The sequence below is a fragment of the Larus michahellis genome, chromosome 20 (assembly GCF_964199755.1).
Source record: "Larus michahellis chromosome 20, bLarMic1.1, whole genome shotgun sequence".
NCBI classification, from domain to species: domain Eukaryota; kingdom Metazoa; phylum Chordata; class Aves; order Charadriiformes; family Laridae; genus Larus; species Larus michahellis.
The window spans coordinates 3,717,975-3,743,224 of NC_133915.1; the positions used below are offsets into that span (position 1 = coordinate 3,717,975).

Here is a 25,250-nt window from a genome sequence, read left to right on the forward strand (position 1 = left end):
AAATTACCCTTCCTCGCTCTTCAGAGGGGAGTTTTACCATTTTCTCGACAATTAATAACAAATAACCATCAAAACACCACAACGCAGCTCCGTAGCTCGTTCTTTATGAGGTGTTTAAGGGAAAAAACCACCCAAATTAGCGCTAATTTAGCACCGGCTTCAACAAATTAAGCCTCCTGAGAGGCCCCCGGGGGAGTTTTAAAGATGTCGGGAGCGGAATTAACAACCAACCGCCCCCAAAAAACTCAAGGAGCGACACAAGTGAAATCAACCATTACAAAATTTATTTAAGAAAAAAGAAAAGAATAAAAAAAAACCCAAAACAATATAAGTTTACACTCGGGGATACTTCGGGGCGGATTCAAGGAGTAAATGAAGGGCGGGATGGGGTTCATCACGGCCGGTAACGAGGGGGGGTTCTCTGGGGTTATACTCGTTCCAAGGCTTCCAGCATAATGATGCTGTTTCCTCGGATGACCTGAAAAGTGAAAGTGAAGAGCAGCACATAGTTACCGCCAGCGTGCGTGTGTCCCGCCCCACCCCGGCGTTACGGCCTTAAAAAAGCTGGTGTCAGTTTTTTAAGGACATAAACACATAAAAAAGAACAGTCTCGCTTTTGCTGCACCAAAAAGTGACATTAACTCCCCCTCGCAAAGACGCAGAGGGACCGATTTTAGCCCTTAAACCCCACGGATTGTTCCGTGTTGTTAAAAGGCATTTATTTATTTAAATTAACGTGGTCTGGCACGGCAGGCGGCACTCACCACCATGCCGATGTTGTTCTGCTGCCCGCCGGGCGCCATCTCCACGCACTCATCGATGACGAGGTTCATGAAGGGATCAAAGCCCCGCAGGATGCCCTGGACGTGGCGGCCGCCGTTTAACTTCACTACAAGAAAGGCAAAAACCTTTTACGAACGGAATCGCAGACCCCTTTTTCCTTGCCCGGACCGCGGCTTTGATAATAAGTGGGGACACAGGGATCTTTTGTTAATTGGGAGCAATTAGAGCATCACATCCTAAAGGCTGGGAAGGGTTTGAGGTGTTCAAGGCCAGGTTGGACGGGGCTTGGAGCAGCCTGGGCTAGTGGGAAGTGTCCCTGCGCAGGGCAGGGGGGGGCCGGTTGGGCTTTGAGGTCCCTTCCAACCCAAACCATTCCATGAGTCTATTAAGGCTGTTCTAAAGGTTTAAGAAAGCAATTATTAAATTAAAATTGATCTAATTAATGGCTTTTAGAGCCTGAATTCATCAGGGCCTGCTCTTGGTGGTCTGGTCCCCACCAAGCAGAAGGACGAGCCCAGGCAGCCGGCACCCCCCGGGGCAGCGGGCAGCGAGGGAAGAGGAGGTGGTGAAAAAAGAAGGGGCAGAGGGAAGTGCAGGGGGCAGCAAGGGGGGTGGGGGGCGTAAAAGGGAAGGGGAGGTGGCGGGGAGGTAAAAAGGGGGTGAGAGAAGGGGAGATGGGGGGGGGTAAAGGGGGGGTGAGAAAAGGGGAAGGAGAGACAGTGGGAGTAAAGCGGGGGGGTGAGAGAAGGGGAGACGGTGGGAGTAAAGGGGGGGGTTGAGAGAAGGAAGGGGAGATGGTGGGGGGGTAAAGGGGAGGCCAGGGGGTGGGAGAAGTGCAGACGGCGGGGGGGGGAGGGTAAAGGAAGGGTGGGGGAAGGGGAGACGGCTGGGGTAAAGGGGGGATGAGAAAACGGGAAGGGGAGGTGGCAGGGAGGTAAAGGGGGGGTTTAAAGGAGAAGGGGAGACAGCGGGGGTGGGTAAAGGGAGGTGAGAAAAGGGGAACGGGAGGCTGCAGGGGCGTAAATTGGGGGGTGAGAGAAGGGGAGACGGTGGTGGGGGATAAAGGGGAGGTGGTGGGGGGGGATAAAGGGGAAGGGGAGACGACGGATAAAGCGGAGGCGGCGGAAGGGCTAAAGGCAAGGCGGCGCGGGGGGGGGGTATAAAGGGGAAGGGGAGGCCGCGGGGTGAGGGGGGTGTGTCTCCCCGCCTCAAAGCCCACTCAGGCTGAGCGGCGGGCGGGCGGCACTCACACGACAGCTTCTTGTCCATGAACCTGCAACGAGACATAGCGGCGGCGGGTCAGCACGGGGCGGGGAAGCAGTAGAGCCCCCATCACACACATACACCCACCCACCCTCCCCGCCGCCATGACACCGCGCCGCCCGCGGTGCACGCCGGGACACCGGCAGCCGGTGGGGGATGGCGGGCCCGGGCGGCGGGTTTCCCCGCGTTTCCCCCGGTCCCCCCCCAGTCCGTCCCAACACCTCCCCCCATTCCCGTCCCCGGCGGCGGCCCCGTCCCCGCCGCGGCCTCACTTCTTCAGCTCGGGCGGGTGCGCTTTGCTCATGGCGTCTCCTCGACCCCCTCACGCCGCCGCTCGCGCCGCGCCACTACGTCACCGCGCCCCCCCGCCGCCAGCCAATAGGAGCCGCGCTCCCCCCTCCGCCCCCCCGCCTCACTCCCCTTCCCGGCGCCCCTTGCGCCCACCATCCCCGGCAGCCAATCAGCGCCGCGCCGGGGTTGGGGGGGGGCGGTACCGTAATTACCCGAGAAGCGGCGCGGGGCTACACGCGGCGGTACGGCCCCACGGCGCGTCCCTGCACATGGGGGGCGCCCCACATCTCGCACACGTGTGGGGGCCGCCCCATCGCAGCCCACACGCGCGTCGCCCCAACACACGGCCCGTGGGCAGGGGCCGGCCCCCCCCCACCTCCCACGCGCCCTCTGCAGCGCCCCGCACCGGGCTTGCCCCACCAGCATCGCCCCACGCATCACCCCATAGAAACCCCACCCCATACATTGCCCGGTACATCACCCTATAGATCACATACATCACCCCCTACATCGCCCCCTACACCTGCCCATACATCGCCTTGTACCTGCCCCATACATCACCCCCTACATCACCCCATATGAAGCCCTGTACATTGCCCCATACATTACCCCATACATCTCCCCATACCTCACCCCACAGATTACATACATCACCCCCTACATCTTCCCATACCTTGCCCCATCAAGCATCGCCCCGTATACCACCCCATACATCGCACAGCCCTGTACGTCGCCCCATAGATCCCCCCCACCTCTCCCCATACATCACCCCAAGCACCGCCCTGTATATCACCCCATCCATGACCCCCTACACAGCCCCATACATCGCCCCATAGATCATCCCCTACACCTCCCCATACCTCGCCCCATACATTGCCCCACAGATCCCCCATCTCCCTATACATCACCCCATACATCGCCACGTAGATCACCCCTATATCGCCCCATAGATCCCCCCATACATCACCCCAAGCACCGCCCTGTATATCACCCCCTACATAGCCCTGTACATCGCCCCATAGATTCCCCCCACATCTCCCCATACATCACCTCAAGCATCGCCCCGTGTATCACCCCCTACATCTCCCTACACCTTGCCCCACACATCACCCCACAGATTACACACATCCCCCTCTACGTCTCCCCAGCCATCACCCCAAGCACTGCCCTGTGCATCACCCCCTACGCAGCCCCATAGATCCCCCCCCATCTCCCCATGCATCACCCCAAGCATCGCCCCATGTATCACCCCCGACATAGCCATGTACATCGCCCCATACATCACCCCCTACATCGCCCCATACATCACCCCCTACATAGCCATGTACATCGCCCCATACATCACCCCCTACATAGCCACATCCATCGCCCCATAGATCACCCCCCACACCCCCCCCCGCCCCCTGCAGCACCCGCAGGCGACGGCAGCGTGGCACCTCGCCTTTAATGAGCGCGTCGCGAGTGGTGTGGGGAGGCCAGGGGGGTGGGGGGGGGAGCGTGTGTCCCCATTCCCCCCCCCAAACCCCGGCGCCCCCCCAACTACTGCTGGAGGGCGGCCAGCCCGTCCTCCATCTTCTTGGCCATGGCGGGCACCAGGCGGAGGTGGTCGTCCCCGCAGGTGGCCAGGCAGGCTTCCAGCTGGCCCCGCACCCGCCCTTCGGCGGCCCCCGCCGCCAGCGCGTCCGTCGCCTCGTCGTTGCAGTGCAGCGTGCAGCGGCTCAGGCGGTCCTGCGGGGATTTTGGGGGGCGGGAGGGGGAAGGTGTGTGTGTCAAGGGGTTTAGGGGGGGGGGCCTCATGGGGTGTCCCGTCCCCTGTCCCCCCCCCCCCACCACCACCACGTCCCCGCGGCGTCACCTGGAAGCGCTCCAGCTCGGCGGTGACGAGGGCCTGGGCGCGGGCCAGCGGCGCGTGGCAACGCTCCAGGCAGCGCTGCACCTCCTGCATGGAGGCCGCCCCGTCCTCGCAGCAGCGGGCGCTGCACCGGAACATGGCGCCCTGTTTGGGGGGGGGGTGTTAATGGGGGGGGGGACACCCACCGGCACCCAGCGCCCCTCGGAGGTTGGGGGAGCAGCCTGAGAGGGGGCGGCTGCGCAGCGAGGCTGGGGCGGGGGGGGGGCGGGCATGGGGTATGCGCTGGGGGGGGGCAACGTGGGGGGGCATGGGGTATGCACTGGGGGGGGGGGGGCGCACAGGGAATGGGGGGGGCGCGGGGCATATGGGGGGGCAAAGGGAATGGGGGGCACGGGGAATATGGGGGGCAAAGGGAATGGGGGGCATGGGGAATATGGGGGGCAAAGGGAATGGGGGGCACGGGGAATATGGGGGGCAAAGGGAATGGGGGGCACAGGGAATATGGGGGGGCACAGGGAATGGGGGGCACGGGGAATATGGGGGGCAAAGGGAATGGGGGGCATGGGGAATATGGGGGGGCAAAGGGAATGGGGGGGCACAGGGCATGTGGGGAAGGCACAGGGAATATGGGGGGACACAGGGAATATGGGGGGACACAGGGCAATGGGGGGGCCCAGGGAATATGGGGGGCAAAGGGAATGGGGGGCACAGGAAATATGGGGGGGCAAAGGGAATGGGGGGGCACGGGGAATATGGGGGGCAAAGGGAATGGGGGGCACGGGGAATATGGGGGGGCAAAGGGAATGGGGGGGCACAGGGCATGTGGGGAAGGCACAGGGAATATGGGGGGACACAGGGAATATGGGGGGGCACAGAGAATATGGGGGGACACAGGGCAATGGGGGGGCACAGGGAATATGGGGGGGACAGAGCATGGGGGGGCACAGGGAATGGGGGGGCACAAGGAATATGGGGGGCAAAGGGAATGGGGGGCACAGGAAATATGGGGGGGCAAAGGGAATGGGGGGCACAGGGAATATGGGGGGGCACAGGGAATATGAGGGGACACAGAGAATGGGGGGCACAGGGAATATGGGGGGGCACAGGGCATGTGGGGAAGACACAGGGAATATGGGGGGGCACAGGGAATGGGGGAGGCACGTGGAATATGGGAGGGACAGAGCATGGGGGGGGCACAGGAGGGCACAGGGAATAAGGGGGGGCCAGGGAACATGGTGGGGGGGCCAGGACAATGGGGGGCCCAGCTAATAGGGGGGGACACAGAGCATGGGGGGGCACAGGGAATGCAATGGGGGGGCACAGGGAATGGGGGGGGAGACAGGGCATATGGGGGGGCCCAGGGCATGGGGGGAGGTCTAGGGAATGGGGGGTCCAGGGAATATGGGGGGGACGGGGCATGGGGGGGCACAGGGTATGCACTGGGGGGGACACAGGGAATATAGGGGGGGGCACAGGTTGTGCAGTGGGGGGGGGCACAGGGCACGGGGTCACACAGGGCAATGGGGGCACAGGGAATATGGGGGGGGACACAGGGAATGGGGGGCACAGAGTATGCACTGGGGGGGCGCAGGCCATGGGGGGGTCTCAGGCTATGGGGGGACACAGGCCATGGAGAGGGGGGGGGGTCTCAGGGCATGGGGAGGGGTCTGTGCAGGCCATGGGGGGGCACAGGCCATGGGGGGGGGTCTCAGGGCATAGGGAGGGGTCTGTGCAGGCCATGGGGGGGGCACAGGCCATGGGGGGGGGTCTCAGGGCATAGGGAGGGGTCTGTGCAGGCCATGGGGGGGGCACAGGCCATGGGGGGGGGTCTCAGGGCATGGGGAGGGGTCTGTGCAGGCCATGGGGGGGGCACAGGCCATGGGGGGGGGTCTCAGGGCATGGGGAGGGGTCTGTGCAGGCCATGGGGGGGGCACAGGCCATGGGGGGGGGGTCTCAGGGCATAGGGAGGGGTCTGTGCAGGCCATGGGGGGGGCACAGGCCATGGGGGGGGGTCTCAGGGCATAGGGAGGGGTCTGTGCAGGCCATGGGGGGGGCACAGGCCATGGGGGGGGGTCTCAGGGCATGGGGAGGGGTCTGTGCAGGCCATGGGGGGGGGCACAGGCCATGGCGGGGGTCTCAGGCCATGGCGGGGAGTGTGTGTGTGCAGGCCATGGGGGGGGCACAGGCCATTGCGGGGGGTCTCAGACCATGGAGGGACACAGGCCATGGGGGGGGGCACAGGCCATGGCGGGGGGGTCTGAGGGCACGGGGCGGGGGGTGTGTGCAGGCCATGGGGGGGCACAGGCCATTGCAGGGGGTCTCGGGCCATGGGGGGACACAGGCCATGGGGGGACACAGGCCATGGGGGGTTCTCAGGCCACGGGGGGGTCGCAGGCCATGGGGGGGTTCTGAGGACACGGACGGGGGGTGTCTGAGGGCCCGGGGGGTTCCGCAGGGGCGCGGGGGGGGCCGCGGTCTCGCGCGGGACCGGGGCGGGGGGGGCAGGTCCCAGCGCCGCGCGCACGTGGGGCCCGGCGGGCGCGCGCTGCCGGGGTGGGGGGGGGTGGCGGTGGGTCCCGAGTTGCGGGGATGGGGGGGGGGGGGGGCGGCCGCTAGGCCCCGCCCCGTGCCCCCCCCACCCCGGCCCCGTGGCCCCCCCCTCGCCCGGTACCTGCATGGCGCGGATGCGGTCCCGCTCCAGCGCCTGCACCGCGCCCTCCACCGCCGCCTGCACCCGGGCCTGCGCCGCCGCCGCCATCGCGGGACGGGGCGGGGAGGGGCGGGGCGGGGCGGGGGCGGGACCGGCAGGGCCCGGGGGGGACACACGGGGACCGGGGCACGGCCTGGGCTGGGCAACGGCTGCGGCCCCCCCAACCCCGCCGCCGTGGCCCGGGGTGTCGTGCAGTGGCCTGCCGTGCACTGCCCGCGCTGCCATGCGGTTACTGCCGTGCACTGCCCGCGCTGCCATGCGGTTACTGCCGTGCACTGCCCGCGCTGCCATGCAGTTACTGCCACCCAATTCCCGCGCTGCCATGCGGTTACTGCCGTGCACTGCCCGCGCTGCCATGCGGTTCCTGCAGTGCACTGCCCGCACTGCCATGCGGTTACTGCCGTGCACTGCCCGCGCTGCCATGCAGTTACTGCAGTGCACTGCCCGCGCTGCCATGCAGTTACTGCCACCCAGTTCCCGCGCTGCCATGCGGTTCCTGCAGTGCACTGCCCGCGCTGCCATGCGGTTACTGCAGTGCACTGCCCGCGCTGCCATGCAGTTACTGCCACCCAGTTCCCGCGCTGCCATGCGGTTCCTGCAGTGCACTGCCTGCGCTGCCATGCGGTTACTGCCACGCAATTCCCGCGCTGCCATGCGGTTACTGCAGTGCACTGCCCGCGCTGCCATGCGGTTACTGCCACCCAATTCCCGCGCTGCCATGCGGTTCCTGCAGTGCACTGCCTGCGCTGCCATGCGGTTACTGCCACGCAATTCCCGCGCTGCCATGTGGTTACTGCCGTGCACTGCCCGCGCTGCCATGCAGTTACTGCCACCCAATTCCCGCGCTGCCATGCGGTTCCTGCAGTGCACTGCCCGCGCTGCCATGCGGTTACTGCCGTGCACTGCCCGCGCTGCCATGCGGTTCCTGCAGTGCACTGCCCGCGCTGCCATGCAGTTACTGCCACCCAATTCCCGCGCTGCCATGCGGTTCCTGCAGTGCACTGCCCGCGCTGCCATGCGGTTACTGCCACCCAGTTCCCGCGCTGCCATGCGGTTACTGCCGTGCACTGCCCGCGCTGCCATGCGGTTACTGCCACCCAGTTCCCGCGCTGCCATGCGGTTCCTGCAGTGCACTGCCTGCGCTGCCATGCGGTTACTGCCACCCAATTCCCGCGCTGCCATGTGGTTACTGCCGTGCACTGCCCGCGCTGCCATGCAGTTACTGCCACCCAATTCCCGCGCTGCCATGCGGTTCCTGCAGTGCACTGCCCGCGATGCCATGCGGTTACTGCCGTGCACTGCCCGCGCTGCCATGCGGTTACTGCAGTGCACTGCCCGCGCTGCCATGCAGTTACTGCCACCCAATTCCCGCGCTGCCATGCGGTTCCTGCAGTGCACTGCCTGCGCTGCCATGCGGTTACTGCCACGCAATTCCCGCGCTGCCATGTGGTTACTGCCGTGCACTGCCCGCGCTGCCATGCAGTTACTGCCACCCAATTCCCGCGCTGCCATGCGGTTCCTGCAGTGCACTGCCTGCGCTGCCATGCGGTTACTGCCACCCAGTTCCCGCGCTGCCATGCGGTTACTGCCGTGCACTGCCCGCGCTGCCATGCGGTTACTGCCACCCAGTTCCCGCGCTGCCATGCGGTTCCTGCAGTGCACTGCCTGCGCTGCCATGCGGTTACTGCCACGCAATTCCCGCGCTGCCATGTGGTTACTGCCGTGCACTGCCCGCGCTGCCATGCAGTTACTGCCACCCAATTCCCGCGCTGCCATGCGGTTCCTGCAGTGCACTGCCCGCGCTGCCATGCGGTTACTGCAGTGCACTGCCCGCGCTGCCATGCGGTTACTGCAGTGCACTGCCCGCGCTGCCATGCAGTTACTGCCACCCAATTCCCGCGCTGCCATGCGGTTCCTGCAGTGCACTGCCTGCGCTGCCATGCGGTTACTGCCACGCAATTCCCGCGCTGCCATGTGGTTACTGCCGTGCACTGCCCGCGCTGCCATGCAGTTACTGCCACCCAATTCCCGCGCTGCCATGCGGTTCCTGCAGTGCACTGCCCGCGCTGCCATGCGGTTACTGCCACCCAGTTCCCGCGCTGCCATGCGGTTACTGCCGTGCACTGCCCGCGCTGCCATGCGGTTACTGCCACCCAGTTCCCGCGCTGCCATGCGGTTCCTGCAGTGCACTGCCTGCGCTGCCATGCGGTTACTGCCACGCAATTCCCGCGCTGCCATGTGGTTACTGCCGTGCACTGCCCGCGCTGCCATGCAGTTACTGCCACCCAATTCCCGCGCTGCCATGCGGTTCCTGCAGTGCACTGCCCGCGCTGCCATGCGGTTACTGCCACCCAGTTCCCGCGCTGCCATGCGGTTCCTGCAGTGCACTGCCCGCGCTGCCATGCGGTTACTGCCACCCAATTCCCGCGCTGCCATGCGGTTACTGCCGTGCACTGCCCGTGCTGCCATGCAGTTACTGCCACCCAATTCCCGTGCTGCCATGCGGTTCCTGCAGTGCAATTCCCGCGCTGCCATGCGGTTACTGCCACACAATTCCCACGCTGCCATGCGGTTACTGCAGTGCACTGCCCGCGCTGCCATGCGGTTACTGCCACACAATTCCCACGCTGCCATGCGGTTCCTGCAGTGCAATTCCCGCGCTGCCATGCGGTTACTGCCACACAATTCCCACGCTGCCATTCAAAGACCACTTCCTCCAAGCTCAGGATCGGTGCATCCCTAAGAGAAAGAAATCGGCCAAGGGACGCAGGAGACCTGCATGGTTGAGCAGGGAGCTTCAGAAAAAGCTCAAGTGGAAGAAGGAAGTTTATAATAAGTGGAAGAAGGGACTGACCCCTTGGGAGGATTACAAGAATGCCACCAGAGCGTGCAGGGATGAAACAAGGAAAGCCAAGGCCGCCTTGGAATTAGACCTGGCTAGGGACATCAAGCACAACAAAAAGAGCTTCTACAAGTATATTGGAAGCAAAAGGAAGACCAGAGAAGTTGTAGGCCCACTGCTGAATGAGGCAGGAGTCATGGTGACGGAGGATGTGGAGAAGGCAGAGTTACTGAATGCCTTCTTTGCTTCGGTCTTTTCTGCTCGGCCCAGCCCTCAGGAGTCCCAGGCATTGAATAAAGTAACAGGGAAAGAAGACGACTTCCCTTGGGTTGAGGAGGAGCGAGTGAGGGACCAATTAGATCATCTAGATATTCACAAGTCCATGGGCCCTGATGGGATGCACCCGAGAGTGCTGAGGGAGCTGGCAGAAGTCATTGCTGGGCCGCCCTCCATCATCTTTGAGAAGTCCTGGAGAACAGGCAAGGTGCCTGGGGACTGGAGGAAAGCCAATGTCACTCCAGTCTTCAAGAAAGGCAAGAAGGAGGAGCCGGGGAACTACAGGCCGGTCAGCCTCACCTCCATCCCTGGAAAGATGATGGAACAGCTCGTTCTGGGTGTCATCTCAAGGCACGTGGAGGAAAGGAAAGCTATCAGAAGTACTCAGCATGGATTCACCAAGGGGAAATCATGTCTGACTAATCTGATAGCCTTCTACGATGGCATGACTAGATGGATAGATGAGGGGAGGGCGGTAGATGTGGTCTACCTTGACTTAAGCAAGGCGTTTGACACGGTCTCCCACAGCATCCTCATAGGGAAGCTTAGGAAGTGTGGGTTAGATGAATGGACAGTGGGGTGGATTGAAAACTGGTTGAGGGACAGAGCTCAGAGGGTCGTGATTAGGGGCACAGAGTCTAGTTGGAGGTTGGTGACGAGTGGTGTTCCCCAGGGGTCAGTACTGGGTCCAGTCCTCTTCGATATATTCATCAATGACCTGGATGAGGGGATAGAGTGCACCCTCAGCAAGTTTGCTGATGACACCAAGCTGGGGGGGTGGCTGACACACTGGAAGGCTGTGCCACCATCCAGAGAGACCTGGACAGGTGGAGAGTTGGGCAGAGAGAAACCTTATGAAGTTCAACAAGGGCGAGTGCAGGGTGCTGCCCCTGGGGAGGAATAACCCCCCGCACCAGGACAGGTTGGGGGTGACCTGCTGGAGAGCAGCTCTGTGGAAAGAGACCTGGGAGTCCTGGTGGACAACAGGATGACCATGAGTCAGCGATGGGCCCTTGTGGCCAAGGCGGCCAATGGCATCCTGGGGTGCATCCAGAAGAGCGTGGCCAGCAGGTGGAGGGAGGTCATCCTCCCCCTCTACTCTGCCTTGGTGAGGCCGCACCTGGAGTACTGTGTCCAGTTCTGGGCTCCCTGGTTCAAGAGGGACAGGGAACTGCTGGAGAGGGGACAGCAAAGGGCTACCAAGAGGATGAGGGGACTGGAACATCTCTCTGATGGGGAAAGGCTGAGGGATTTGGGGCTCTTCAGTCTGGAAAAAAGACGTCTGAGGGGTGACCTTATCAACACTTATAAATACTTAAAGGGTGGGTGTCAGGAGGATGGGGCCAGGCTCTTCTCAGTGGTGCCCGGGGACAGGACAAGAGGCAATGGGCACAAACTTGAACATAGGAAGTTCCGCCTAAACATGAGGAGGAACTTCTTTGCTGTGAGGGTGGCAGAGCCCTGGCACAGGCTGCCCAGAGAGGTGGGGGAGTCTCCAACTCTGGAGACATTCAAAACCCACCTGGACATGTTCCTGTGTAACCTGCTCTGGGTGACCCTGCTCTGGCAGGGGGTTGGACTAGATGATCTCCAGAGGTCCCTTCCAACCCTATGATTCTATGATTCTATGCAGTTACTGCAGTGCACTGCCCGTGCTGCCATGCAGTTACTGCAGTGCACTGCCATGCAGTTACTGCCACGCAATTCCCGCGCTGCCATGCGGTTTCTGCAGTGCAACGCCTGCGCTGCCATGCAGTTACTGCCATGCAATTCCCGCGCTGCCATGCGGTTCCTGCCGTGCGCTGCCCGCGATGCCATGCAGTTACTGCCACCCAATTCCCGCGCTGCCATGCAGTTACTGCAGTGCACTGCCCGCGCTGCCATGCAGTTACTGCCACGCAATTCCCGCGCTGCCATGCGGTTCCTGCAGTACACTGCCTGCGCTGCCATGCGGTTACTGCCACCCAATTCCCGCGCTGCCATGCGGTTCCTGCAGTGCACTGCCTGCACTGCTACGCAACGCCTGCACCGTGATGCAGCACCCGCGCTGCCATGCGGTTCCTCCAGGGCAACGCGTGCACTGCCATGCGGTTACTGCCACCCAGTTCCCACACTGCCATGCGGTTCCTGCCATGCGCTGCCCGCGCTGCCATGCAGCGCCTGCGCCACGACGCGATACTTGCGCCACGGTGCGATAACCCGTGCTGCCATGCAATTACTGCCACGCACTGCTGCGCTGCCAGGCGACGCCTGCACCGCTACGCAGTGCCCATGCAGCGATGCAACGCCCAGGCTGCCATGCAGCTCCTGCAGTGCAATGCCGCGCTGCTGTGTCGCACCTGCACGGTGATGCAGTGCCCATGCACCACGATGTGATGCCCACGCTGCTGTGCAGCGCCTGCGCCGGGTTGCAATACTCGCACCGCGATGCAATGCCCGCATTGCCATGCAACACCTGCCTCAGGATGCAGTGCCCATGCAGCGATGCAGCGCCCACACTGCCCTCCAACGCCCGCACCGGGGTGCAATACTCACACCACAATGCGACGCCCACGTTGCCACGCAATGCCTGCCGTGCAATGCCCACACTGCCATGCAGTGCCCGCAGTGCCATGCAGTGCCTGCAGTGCAATGCCACGCTGCACGGTGATGCAATGCCGCGCTGCCGTGCAATTCCTGCCCTGCAATGCCCACATGGCCGTGCAACGCCTGCTCCAGGATGCAATACTTGCACCACGGTGCGATAACCCACACCGCCATGCAATTACTGCCATGCACTGCCACGCTGCCATGCAGCGCCTGCACTGGGTTGCAGTCCCCACACCACGATGCAGTGCCCACACCGCGATGCAGCGCCTGCACGGCCAGGCGACGCCTGCATTGTGATGCACTGCCATGCCATCCCTGCACTGCAACGCCCGCGCTGCGCCGCGCCGCGCCGCAAGCCCGCGCCGGGATGTGGCGCCCACGCTGCCATGCAGCGCCTGCACCGGGCTGTGATGCCCGCACCGCGATGCAGCGCCTGCACGGCCACGCGACGCCTCCGCCGCGCCGCAGTGCCTGCGCCACGCCGCGCCGCAATGCCCAGGCTGCCATGCAGCGCCTGCGCCTCGCTGCCATGCTGGCAGCACCGTGCGTCACTGCAGCTCCCCCCCCCCCGCCCCCGGCCCCGTGGCACGGCCAGCTCCTGCCCCGTCCTGGCACATGCCACCCGTGCGGTGGGCACGTGCCGCCAGCCTCGTCCCGGCACCGGTGTGACACCGGCACGGAAAATTCCAGAGGGTGCAGGAGGGAGCCAGAGCCCCGGCTGCCCCCCAACACTGGGCGAAGCAACACATGCGACCCACCCCCCCCCCGCAAAATGCTCTGGGTCCCATATGGCATCACCCATCGCCCCCCCCCCCCCCCCCCCCCAACATGGCTCCGTTCAGGGACGTGTCCCCAGCCCTGACCATGGCGGGGGGGGTTGGGCTCGCCCCCCCACCCCCCCCGAAAACCTGCTGCCTTTATACCCCGCAGCGAAGAACCTGCATCTTACAAATCAAAGAGCTGGGGGGGTCCAGGGAGGGCCAGCAGTGCCCCCCGCCCCCCCGCTGTGCCCGTAGCCCCCGTGGGTCCCTGTGGGGCAAGGTCCGGCCACGTTTTGCAGCAGCTGCAGCGTTTTGCTGTGGGCTGATCCGGACCCCCGCTGCCCCCCCCCATGCCCCCCGGCGCCATCCCGCACCCGCCTCAGCCCATTTCCCAGCTGGGCACACCGAGGCTGGGCCAGGGGTGCCCTGACCAACCCCCCCCCCCAGCGCCATCCCGCACCCGCTTCAGCCCATTTCCCAGCTGGGCACACTGAGGCCGGGCCCGGTTGCCCTGACCCCACACCGGGGGGTGGGGGCTCATAGGGCAGGGTGAGGCCTGTGTCTCCAAGGGGGAGGCGGGGGGAGCACCGGCGTTGCCTGCTGGCCCCCCCCCCCAGCCCCCACGAGGCCGTATCCGCTGCGGCACCTGCGCAGCAGCTGGGCCGGCGGTGGGGGTGCGGAGGAAAGGGTGGGAGCACACGCACCCCCCCCCGCCCCCCACCACCACCACGCGCGGCACGCACACCCGCCCCGGCACCCCCTGCTCCCCCGCGGCGGGGGGGTGTGTGTGTCTTTGCATGGGTGGGGGGGGGCTCAGCGCCAAGGGAGGTGCCACCCTTTGGGGCAGGGTGGGGGCTTTGGGGGCAAAGTATTAAAAAAGAAAAAAAAAAGGGATTAAACACCCCCCCCCCCCCGCCCCCAGTGGAATGGAGGTGTTTGTCCTCAAATTGGCTGGGGGGGGGGGACAGAGCTGGGGGGTGGGACATGGCCTGGCTGGGGTTGGTGCCCCCCATGCACATACTCCCACAATGGGGGGTCTCGCCCTGGGGGGGGGGCCCACCAGTGGGAAAGGGATCAACCCCATCCGCCCCCACCCCCCCAGGCTTCATGGTTAGGGCTGGAAACGTGGGGAAACGGGGCTGAGCCCATCACCGGGGTGTCAGGGCACCCCCATTTGGGCTGGAAATGTGGGGAAATGGGGCTGAGCCCATCACTGGGGTATCGGGGCACCCCCATTTGGGCAGGAAACAGGGGAAAACGGGGCTGAGCCCATCACTGGGGTGTCAGGGCACCCCCTTTCGGGCTGGAAAAGCGGAAAAATGGGGCTGAGCCCATCACCGGGGTGTCGGCGCTGTGTTTTTTGGGCTGGAAACATGGAGAAATGGGGATGAGCCCGTCACCCGGGGGTCGGTGCTTTGCCGTTTGGGTTGGAAACATGGAGAAACAGGGCTGAGCCCATCACCAGGGTGTCAGGGCACCCCCATTTGGGCTGGAAACGTGGAGAAATGGGGCTGAGCCCATCACCGGGGTGTCGGTGCTTTGCCGTTTGGATTGGAAACATGGAGAAACGGGGCTGAGCCCATCACCGGGGTGTCAGGGCACCCCCTTTCGGGCTGGAAATGCGGAAAAATGGGGCTGAGCCCATCACCAGGGTATCGGCGCTGTGCTTTTTGGGCTGGAAACATGGAGAAATGGGGCTGAGCCCATCACCGGGGTGTCAGGGTACCCCCATTTGGGCTGGAAACAGGGGGGAATGGGGCTGAGCCCATCAGTGGGGTATCGGGGCACCCCTGTTTGGGCTGGAAACAGGGGAAAACGGGGCTGAGCCCATCACTGAGGTGTCAGGGTGCCTCCATTTGGGCTGGAAACGTGGAGAAACGAGGCTGAGCCCATCACCGTGGTATCGGGGCACCCCTGTTTGGGCTGGAAACAGGGGGAAACGGGGCTGAGCCCATCACCGGGGTGTCGGTGCTTTGCCATTTGGGTTGGAAACGTGGAGAAACGGGGCTGAGCCCATCACCGGGGTGTCAGGGCACCCCCATTTGGGCTGGAAACAGGGGGGAATGGGGCTGAGCCCATCACCGAGGTGTCAGGGCACCCCCGTTCGGGCTGGAAATGTGGAGAAACGGGGCTGAGCCCATCACCGTGGTATCGGGGCACCCCCGTTTGGGCTGGAAATGGGGGAAAACGGGGGCCGAGCCCATCACCGAGGTATCAGTCCTGCACCCTGCGGCTGCTCCCCCCAGGACCCAGCGGCTCCTTCCCAAATATCCCCCCCTCCTGGCCACGTCCGTCCCCCCCGCCCCCCCACCCCCAAAAAAAAAAACCCAAAGAAAAAAAAGCCTCGAGAGAGAAATTTTCTGAAAAAAAAGTGTCCTTTATATCACTTAAATAACTATAATCCAGGTACTGGGGGGGGGCGGGGGGGGGGGAAGAAACAAACAGCCGATCACGAGAACGTATTCTAGAAATCGAACATTAATTTAACCACACGCAATAAATTAAAACATTAAATATTAACTTTCAGTGCAACATATACAGAAGACACGAGAGTAACCATGACTTTTTTTAAAAAAAAAAAAAAAAAAAAAAAAAAAAGACAATCGACACCCCCCCCCCCAAAAAAAATACACCCCCGCCCCCCCCAAAAAAAAAAAAAAAAAAAAAAAAAAAAAGCTTCGGGTGGGTTATGATAAAGGCTACGGAGAGGATTAACGCTGCGCCGGGAGGGGAGAGGAGGTTTTTTTTCTAGAGATTAAGGTTTATTTTATTATTAATAAAAAGCTCCTATTTGTCCCCAAAGTCGACGCGGGCCGGGCCGGCGCCGGCGTTTCTGTCTCTATAGAAAAATAAAGCCCCATCCTGCGGGAATCGGGGGGCGGGGGGAAAGGGGAGGTGGGGGGAGTTCTGGCTTCGGTTAAAAGAAAAAAAAAAAAATTAAAATTAAAAAACGGAAGAAAAAGGAAGAAAAAAAAAAAAAACGCAACCCCAAAATAAACCCAAAGCGAAGCCGCAGGTGGCCGGGGTTGGGGGTGGGGGGGCAGAGGGAGCCCCCCCGCTCGCCGTCTTCCGTGGGGGGCGGGGGGGGTGGGAAATAAGGAAGAAAAAAAAAAAAAAAAAACCAAAAGAGAAAATAAAAATAAAATAAAATAGAGGAAAAGCGGAGGAGAGATGCTGGGCCCCGGCGCGGGTGTCCTGGGTGGGGGGGTGGCGGCAACGGGGGCCCCCCCCACATACACACACCTTCTCGGTCAGCCCCCTGCGGGGAAGGGGACGCGGTTTAGACGCCGGTGGCCGGCGTGGCGGCGCGGTGGCCCCCCGTCCCCTTACCCGTCTCGGCGTGACAGCAGGAGGTGCCGCTTTTCAGGAGCCCCCCCGGTTTTTCCGGGGCACCCATGGGCGTCCGGCACCACTGACATCGCTTCCGCAGCCGGCAGCAGCTGCAAGAGGGAGGGGACAATCAGGGGTTGGGCGGGGGTGGGGGTGTCTCAGTCCTGTCCCCCCCCCGTCTCCTCGGGACAAATCCTGCCCCACAGGGGGTGGGAAGGGGGCTGAGGTCACCCCCCCGGCCCCGGCAGCCCGTACTTACTGTATGAGCACGCAGACGCCGATGAGCAGGACGGAGGCCACCACTGCCACCACCAGCAAGGCGGTGATGGTCTGCTTCTTCTGGTTGGCGGCCACCACGGCCAGCAGGTCGGCGTGCTCGCACCGCGTCCCCACGTACCCGGAGTGGCACCTGCAGCGGGGGTGGGGGGTGGGGGGACACACAGCAGGGCATCAGCATCACCCGAGGAACAGGGGTTGGGGGGGGGACAAAAGCATCAACATCAGCCCAAAGGACCAAGGGCGAAGAACAGCATCAGCCCAAGGATCAGGGGTGGAGGAGAAGGACATCGGCCCGAGGACCAGGGGTGGAGGAGAAGGGCATCAATCCAAGGACCAGGGGTGGAGGAGAAGGGCATCAATCCAAGGACCAGGGGTGGAGGAGAAGGGCATCGCCCCAAGGACCAGGGTTGGGAGAAGGGCATCGCCCCAAGGACCAGGGAGGGGAGGACATTGGCTTCAGGGCCAGGGGTGGAGGAGAAGGCCATTGGCCCAAGGACCAAGGGTGGGGAGGACCATCGGCCCAAAGACCAAGGTTGGGAGAAGACCATTGACCCAAGGATCAGGGTTCTGGGGAGAAGGACATCGGCCCAAGGACGAGGGGTGGGGGAGAAGGACATCGGCCCCAGGACCAGGGTGGAGGGGAAGGACATCGGCCCCAGGACCAGGGTGGAGGGGAAGGACGTCGGCCCCAGGACCAGGGGTGGGGGAAGACCATTGGCCCAAGGACCAGGGGTGGGGGGAGAAGGACATCGCCCTGAGGACCAGGGAGGGAAGGAGAAGGACATTGGCCCCAGGACCAGGTGTGGGGAGAAGGACATCGCCCCAAGGACCAGGGTGGAGGAGAAGGACATCGCCCCAAGGACCAGGGCTGGGGGAGAAGGACATCAGCCCAAGGACCAAGGGTGGGAGAAGACCATTGACCCAAGGACCAGGGTTGGGGGAAGAAGGGCATCGGCCCCAGGACCAGGGTGGAGGAGGACATCGGCCCCAGGACATTGGCCCCAGGACCAGGGTGGAGGAGAAGGACATTGTCTGAGGATCAGGGATGGCGAGAAGGACATGGGTCCCACGACCGGGGTGGAGAAGGACATCAGCCCGAGGACCAGGGGTGGAGGACAAGGACATTGGCTGAAGGACCAGGGTGAAGGACATCACCCAGAGGACCGTGCCGCGCGCTCGCAGCCCAGCAACCCAGCTTGAACTCCCCTTTTGGGGCTGGGGGGGAGCGGGGGGGTGGGGGGGTGGTTCCCCGGGGGAGGGAGAACCGAGGGGAGAACCCTCCGGAGCGGCCGGCGTTTTTCCGGCACTTACACGCAAGCCGGCTTGTCCTCCTGCACCAGGAAGCGGCAGGTGCCGTGGAAGCAGAACTGGCTGTGGGAGTCGGGGCAGTCGTCGAAGTGGGACCTCACCGCCGCCGCCACCGGCGCGCCCGCACCTGCCGGGGGGGGTGGGGGGGGAAAAATAAGGAGAAAATCCCATTTTGGGGGGCGGGGGGGGAACTTTTTTGGAGGGGGGCAGCCCCCCTCCCCTCCCCTCCCCAGGGTGCTGCTGAGGGCGAGGTTCAGTGAGGTTTTGGGGCTGGAAAGGGGGTTTTTTTTGGGATTCCCGGGTGGGATGCGGCCCAGCAGCTGCATCCCGGGTGGGACCACCCGGAGGAGCCCAGATGGATCCTACTGAAATAGGAATATAGGAATAGGAATATAGGAATACCAAAACAGGAACATAGGAATACTGAAAAAGGAATATAGGAATACAGGAATAGGAATATAGGAATACCAAAACAGGAATATAGGAATATAGGAATATGAAATAGGAATATAGCAATATAGGAACAGGAATATAGGAATACAGGAATAGGAATATGAAATAGGAATACAGGAATACTGAAAAAGGAATCTAGGAATACAGGAATACTGAAATAGGAATATAGGAATATGAAATAGGAATATAGGAATATAGGAATACTGAAAAAGGAATCTAGGAATACCAAAATAGGAATATAGGAATACAGGAATATGAAATAGGGATATAGGAATACTGAAAAAGGAATCTAGGAATACCAAAATAGGAATATAGGAATACAGGAATATGAAATAGGGATATAGGAATACTGAAAAAGGAATCTAGGAATACCAAAATAGGAATATAGGAATACAAAATAGGAATATAGGAATACCAGAATACTGAAAAAGGAATACAGGAGTATGAAATAGGAATATAGGAATACTGAAAAGGAATCTAGGAATATGAAATAGGAATACAGGAATACCGAAATAGGAATACAGGAATATGAAATAGGAATACAGGAATACTGAAAAAGGAATATAGGAATACTGAAAAAGGAATATAGGAATACCGAAGGCTGGGAATAAGCCTCCCCGGCACCGGAGGAATTTCCTAAAGAGCTTAAAGCTTTAAAACGGAGGAGGAGAGAGTTAAACACCGGCCGTTTCGCCGGGATGCTGTTTCCCATTACATCCCGCCCTGGTTCAAATTATCCTGCCGCAAGCGGAGACGGAAAACAAATATCCTGCTTTGGGATCAGGCCCGGCTCTCGAGCACATCCGATCGCTGTCGTTTCAAAGCCACCTCAAGTTTCCTGCCGCCGGGGATTTATGGCAGGGCCGGGGGTAATTAAACCCACGTCTCTGCCCGAATGCTTCCGGGTCTCCGGGGAGGCGAAGCCAGGAGAAGCCGGAGCGGGGACGACGGGGATGCGCCGCGGGCTCCGTGTCCCCGGCGGCAGGGAGAAGTTTGGGGATGCGGGATGGAGACAAACCCTCGGAAAGGTGGGATTTGGGGTTCCCGGTGAGAAATGGCGCCGCCGGGAACCAGCCGGAGGGGAAACCCCTGCCCCCGGCACCCGCCAAAATAACCCTTTTTGGGGTTTTCACCCGCAAAGCGGAGCCGCAAACGCGTCCCCGCGGCGCCGGTGGGGACGGTGCCAGCAGGGCTGCACCCGGCAGCGTGTCCCCTTGCCACCACCGCTGCCACCCTGTCCCCTTGCCATCGATGCCAGCAGCGTGTCCCCTTGCCACCACCACTGTGTCCCCTTGCCATTGTCACCGTGTCCCCTTGCCACCACCACTGGCGCTGTGTCCCTTGCCGTCATCACCGTGTCCCCTTGCCACCACCGCTGCCACCCTGTCCCCTTGCCATCGACGCCAGCAGCGTGTCCCCTTACCACCACCACCCTGTCCCCTTGCCATCGTCACCATGTCCCCTTGCCACCACTGCCACCACCGTGTCCCCTTGCCACCACCGCCAGCAGCATGACCCCTTGCCACCGCCACCGTGTCCCCTTGCCACTGGCAGTGTGTCCCCTTGCCACCGCCCCCGCTACCTTGTCCCCTTGCCACTACCACCAGCAGTGTGTCCCTTTGTCACCGCCACCGCATCCCCTTGCCACTGCCATCATGTCCCCTTGCCACCACCACTGCCACCGTGTCCCCTCGCCACCACCACCAGCAGCGTGACTCCTTGCCACTGCCACTGTGTCCCCTTGCCATTGTCACCATATTCCCTTGCCACCGCCACCACCATGTCCCCTTGCCACCGCTGCCGGCAGTGCGTCCCCCTTGCCACTGCCACCGTGCCGCGTCCCCTTGCCATGACTGCCAGCAGCGTGTCCCCTTGCCGTCATCACCATGTCCCCTTGCCATCGTCACCATGCCCCCTTGCCACAGCCGCTGGCACTGTGTCCCCTTGCTACCACCGCCGTGTCCCCTTGCCACCACCGCCAGCAGCGCGTCCCCTCGCCACTGCGTCCCCTTGCCATGACCGCCAGCAGCGCATCTCCTTGCCACCGCGTCCCCTTGCCATCACCGCCATCGGCGTGTCCCCTTGCCACCGCTGGCTCCCGGCACGTCCTGGCTCGCATTAAGCCCCGGCGTCCTCGCAGCTGCCGGCCACATTGCAGCCGCCTCCTCCTCCTCCTCCTCCCGCAGCAGCCCCGCGCTGCCATCGCCCGCACGGACCCCATCCCCATCCCATCCCCAACCGGCACCGCACCCCCCCAGGGCACCCCCTCTCCTCCAGCCCCCCCCCGGCCGGGCACGCATCCCTCGGGAAAGACGCCTCCGAGCATCCCCGGTTTTGCTCCGAAGCCGCCGGCGCCGCGGCACCACCGGTTCCTTCAGCCCTTCCCAAACCGTGCCCTTCAACCACCCATTTTTCCAACCCCCAAATGTGGGGGTTCCCCCCCCCCTCCCCATTCCTGCCTCCAAATGGCCCTTCCCATGGGTGGCAGAGCCCCCCGTGCCACGCCGTGCCGGGGCCGGGGTGGGGGGACGGGACACGGGGACGAAGGGCCCCCGGCTGCCGCAGCCCATTGTGCCGCTTTTATGAATGAGGCGATTTACGGGCCGCGAGCCGGCGTCAGGCACCGAGACCCGGCTTCGCCGCACGCCAGGATTCGTGTGTGTGTGTGTGTGTTTTTCCCAATTTTCCTTTGGGGATAGAGCCCCCCCGCGGGGGTCAGGATCCCCCCCCCCCGACCCCGGGCGACGGGATGCGCGCGTGGGGTGAGGATGGTTTATCCGCGCCCGCGTTTTTGCCGCAGGTCGGCAGCGCCGTCGCCCCAAAAAAACACACACACACACCCCCCCCACCCTGGAATTGTGCTGGCTTTTCCCCCACCCCCCCCCAACCCCATTGGCAAACTCACCGCTCCCGGCTGCCGTGGTGTTCTCCAACGCGTGGCACGCGGCGAGCAGCACACCTGCGGAGAGGCCAGAGACACGGCGTCACCAAACCGCCACGGGTTTGAAGAAGACACCGCCACCGCGCTGTGCCGGGGGGGCGGACGGGGGTGGGGGGGGAAAGGTTAGAGCCAGGATGGAACCGAGAACTGCTGGAAACTCTGTTATCGCGCGTTATTTGCTCCGGCGGCGACGCCAGCCCTTTGCCGTCACGCAAAACGTGGGGTTTTCCAGCCCCCGAACGCTGCCCACCAGCGCGGGGCACCGCCATCGCTGCTCTCCCCAGGGACGAGGCAGCCCCCCCGCCCCGTCCCCACCCCCCCCGGGGCCCGGTCCTGTCCCGTGTCCCCCCAGGGACACGTAGGATGCACACACACACACACACCCCCCCCGGGGCACAACGCCCGGGCACTGTGGGCAAAACCACCCCGTCACGGGCAAAAATACCCCCTTAAGGGCAAACACACCCCGTTACGGGCAAAAATACCCCGTTACGGGCAAAACCACACCCTTACAGGGCAAAACCACCCTGTTATGGTCAAAACCACACCGTTACGGGCAAAAAACACGCCGCTACGGGGCACAAACCGCCCCGTCACGGGCAAAAACACCCCACACAGGGAAAAATACCCCATTACGGGAAAAACTACCCCGTCCTGGGCAAAAATACCCCATTATGGGCAAAAACGCGCCATTACGGGCAAAACCACCCTGCTATGGGGCAAAACCCACTCCATCATGGGCAAAAACGCCCCGTTATGGGCAAAAACGCCCCGTTATGGGCAAACCCACACCATTTCAGGCAAAAATAGCCCATACAGGGAAAAATATCCCATTACGGGGAAAACCACCCCGTCCAGGGCAAAAATACCCCATTACGGGCAAAACCACCCCGCTATGGGGCAAAACCCACCCCGTTACAGGCAAAAATACTCCGTTACGGGCAAAACCACCCCATTATGGGGAAAACCACCCCGTCCTGGGCAAAACCACCCCATTACGGGGAAAAACACGCCGTTACGGGCAAAACTACCCTGCTACGGGGCAAAAAACATACCATTTCAGGCAAAAACACCCCATAGAGGGAAAAATACCCCATTATGGGGAAAACCACCCCGTCCCGGGCAAAAATACCCCATTACAGGCAAACCCACCCCTGCATCCCCCAATCCGGGGGGGGCCGCAGGTGCAGGCAGGCTGAGAACACCCCCCTTTGCTCTGGGGGGGGTGGGGGGGGTGGGAGCAGACCCCCCCCCCCAGGCCAAGCGGCTTTCCAGGGCAGCCGGAGCTGGGGGTGCGCAGGCAGACGCGGCCGCGGCCCCTCGGCTGGGTCTGACCCACTTTTCCTCGGCGGGTTTGAGTCAAATCATGCGGAAAGGCCGCGGGAGAGACACCGACACCCCCCCTCTCCTTACCTCTCCAAGACCCAGCCAGCCCCCGGGGATCCCATTCCCATGGGAATTCAATTTAAGGCACCCCCCCCCCCCCCCGCCGCCAAACTCTCCCCCCAGCTTTGGCTTTTTTCGGCCGCTGCCGGCGGCTCCGTCGCTGGAAGACGCCTTCGTCCTCCTGCCCCCGCCGAACGTTGCGCCTCCGCGTCCCGAGGAACCGGCTCATCCCTGTGTCATCCCCTCCCGGAATTCCGCTTCGTCCATCCTCCTGCCGGGCCCCCCCCTCACCTCGAAGCCACTTTGGCCGGAGGAGCCAGGCTCCAGGAAGCCGCCCCGGGCCATCTCCTGGTCCCCAGTCTCTGCTCCACCTCCCACCTCTCCGACACTGGCTGAGGGCTCCGGGAGCTCCCCCGGAGCCAACCGGGGGGGGATCGGGGTCTCGACCGGCCAAACTGCACACCCCCCATCCCCCCCCTGCCTCCGAGCAGGGCTGTGTCCCTCGGCCGCCCTCCCGCCATTTTTGGCCACCTAATCCCAGCCCCCCGCTCCGCCTTTTTCTCTCCCCAAACCCAAAAGATCAAATCCTGCCTCGGCGCCTCCCGTTTTGTTTGGAAGTTGGTGTTCGGCCGGGTTCAGCCTGACTGCTGCCCCCCATCCTCATCTTCATCCATCCTCATCCTCATCCCCATCCCCATCCCCATCCTCACGCCCCTCCATCTTCATCGTCATCCCCATCCCTCCTCATCTCCATCTATTCTCTTCCTCATCCCCATTCCCTGCCCATCCATCCCCATCCTTCCTCATCCCCACGCCCCTCCCCATCCTTCCTCATCCCCATCCCCATCCATCCTCACCCCCCCTCCCCATCCATCCTCATCCTCATCCCCATCCCCACGCCCCTCCCCATCCTTCCTCATCCCCATCCCCATCCATCCTCACCCCCCCTCCCCATCCATCCTCATCCTCATCCCCATCCCCTTCCTCATCCATCCCCATCCACCCGCCGAGGAGGGACAGGCCTGCGGAGCAACATCCCAAGGGATGCTCGGAGCGGAGCAAGGCGGCACCTCGGCATGGCCGTGCCGGAGCAGGGCCGGAGTGTGTGTGTGTGTGTTTGTGGGGGGGTCTCCTTCCCTGACCCCCCCCCAAGCCCCGGCTGCACCGCGGCAGGTGCAGCAGTACCGGTGCTGCGGGGGGCACGGCGGGGAGGGCATGGGGGGGGACACAGGGGGATGGTGGGGGGGACGCACGACCCAACCCCACCCCAACCAAGGTCCCCCAATGTTGCCCCCGCATCACCCCCGGTGTGACCCCCACCCCCCCACCCCCGGTCCCACGGCAGCACCCGCGTCCCAGGGAGCAGCACCCGCGTCCCCGGGCTCTCCCGCCTCCCACCAAAGCTCCAGGCTGGGAAGCGCATCCGGATGCATCCCGCATCACCCAGCCTCGCGCCCCGTTAACCTCCCCTCTTTTTCATCGCCAAACTGCTCTGGCTAATTAACTCTGCCCTTAATTAAAGGGGGGGGGGGGGGCGGGGGGGGAGCTGGTTCTCCCGCCGAGGCCGCGCTCGGGAAGCGGAGGAAGGCGCGTCGCGGCGGGCGAGGAGCGGGCGACGCCAATACCGCCGGGGAGGGACCCGCGCCAAATATTTGGCAGGATTTACGGAGCGAGAGGCGACCGATTCACACACACCCCCCCCCCCCTCCAAACACCCCCCCACCCCCGGACACCAGCCCCCTGGAAAACAAACCGTTTTGGGAATGCTGGGGGGGGGCGGGGGGGTGGGACACGGGACGGGGCGGCTGAGAAGGTTTGGGGGAGCAGAGTCACCCCCCTGCCCCAGCTGGGGACACCCCGGGATGGTGGCGGTACCGGTGTTCGGAGGATCGGAATACCGGGGCTCAGAGTACCAGGATACTGGGGTACAAGGGCTTAGGGCACTGGGCTACTGGGCTACCAGAGCTCATAGTACTAGGCTACTGGGCTACCAGGCTATCGTGGCTTGGGGTCCCGGGATACTGGGCGACCAGGGCTCAGAGTACTGGGATACCAGGGCTCGGTGTTCCAGGATACTGGGCTACCAGGGCTCAGAGGACTGGACTACCAGGGAACTAGGGTTTGGGGTCCTGGGATATAGAGATACGAGGGCTTGGGGTCCTGGGCTACTGGGGCTTGGATTACCA

At 63.0% G+C, this 25,250-nt stretch overlaps 3 protein-coding genes across 5 annotated transcripts in view; all 3 read right to left on the minus strand.

Annotated features, from left to right (window-relative positions):
• Positions 1-262: 262 nt before the first annotated feature.
• On the minus strand, positions 263-3,874 carry SNRPG (small nuclear ribonucleoprotein polypeptide G). 2 transcript variants are annotated; one of them, XM_074563504.1, is made up of 4 exons: positions 3,779-3,874; positions 2,034-2,056; positions 765-889; positions 263-478 (listed from the first exon to the last, which is right to left on the minus strand). In XM_074563504.1, exons 2-4 carry the CDS (start codon positions 2,050-2,052, stop codon positions 428-430), a joined length of 195 nt encoding a protein of 64 aa, XP_074419605.1. In that variant the 5' UTR covers positions 2,053-2,056; positions 3,779-3,874; the 3' UTR covers positions 263-427. The 2 variants fall into 2 exon arrangements, with proteins under 2 accessions (XP_074419605.1, XP_074419604.1); XM_074563503.1 differs by lacking the exon at positions 3,779-3,874 and adding an exon at positions 2,319-2,758.
• A 2-nt stretch (positions 3,875-3,876) lies between these two features.
• On the minus strand, positions 3,877-6,981 carry FAM136A (family with sequence similarity 136 member A). Its single transcript, XM_074563502.1, has 3 exons — positions 6,861-6,981; positions 4,193-4,333; positions 3,877-4,065 (listed from the first exon to the last, which is right to left on the minus strand). The coding sequence occupies exons 1-3, from the start codon at positions 6,945-6,947 to the stop codon at positions 3,877-3,879; spliced, it is 417 nt and encodes a 138-aa protein (XP_074419603.1). The 5' UTR covers positions 6,948-6,981.
• Positions 6,982-16,042: 9,061 nt separating this feature from the next.
• TGFA (transforming growth factor alpha) overlaps positions 16,043-25,250 on the minus strand; it is a 10,574-nt gene continuing 1,366 nt past the window's right edge. For both annotated transcript variants that reach the window (XM_074563650.1, XM_074563651.1), the window contains exons 2-5: positions 21,643-21,696; positions 18,288-18,411; positions 16,957-17,106; positions 16,043-16,807 (exon numbers count right to left, since the gene is read on the minus strand). In XM_074563650.1, coding sequence (XP_074419751.1) covers positions 16,648-16,807; positions 16,957-17,106; positions 18,288-18,411; positions 21,643-21,696 — 488 coding nt within the window. In that variant the 3' untranslated portion in view covers positions 16,043-16,647. The remainder of the gene's footprint in view (positions 16,808-16,956; positions 17,107-18,287; positions 18,412-21,642; positions 21,697-25,250) is intronic.

What these genes read in the sequence shown, in the direction of transcription:
- SNRPG (XM_074563503.1), bottom strand. Translation starts at nt 2,350, where the DNA reads ATGAGCAAAGCGCACCCGCCCGAGCTGAAGAA. An exon ending in CACCCGCCCGAGCTGAAGAA is followed by an intron (nt 2,057 to 2,318) that starts GTGAGGCCGCGG and finishes GTCTCGTTGCAG; the next exon opens with GTTCATGGACAAGAAGCTGT. An exon ending in AGAACAACATCGGCATGGTG is followed by an intron (nt 479 to 764) that starts GTGAGTGCCGCC and finishes TTCACTTTTCAG; the next exon opens with GTCATCCGAGGAAACAGCAT.
- FAM136A (XM_074563502.1), bottom strand. Translation starts at nt 6,947, where the DNA reads ATGGCGGCGGCGGCGCAGGCCCGGGTGCAGGCGGCGGTGGAGGGCGCG. An exon ending in ACCGCATCCGCGCCATGCAG is followed by an intron (nt 4,334 to 6,860) that starts GTACCGGGCGAG and finishes CCCCCCAAACAG; the next exon opens with GGCGCCATGTTCCGGTGCAG. An exon ending in CCGAGCTGGAGCGCTTCCAG is followed by an intron (nt 4,066 to 4,192) that starts GTGACGCCGCGG and finishes AAATCCCCGCAG; the next exon opens with GACCGCCTGAGCCGCTGCAC.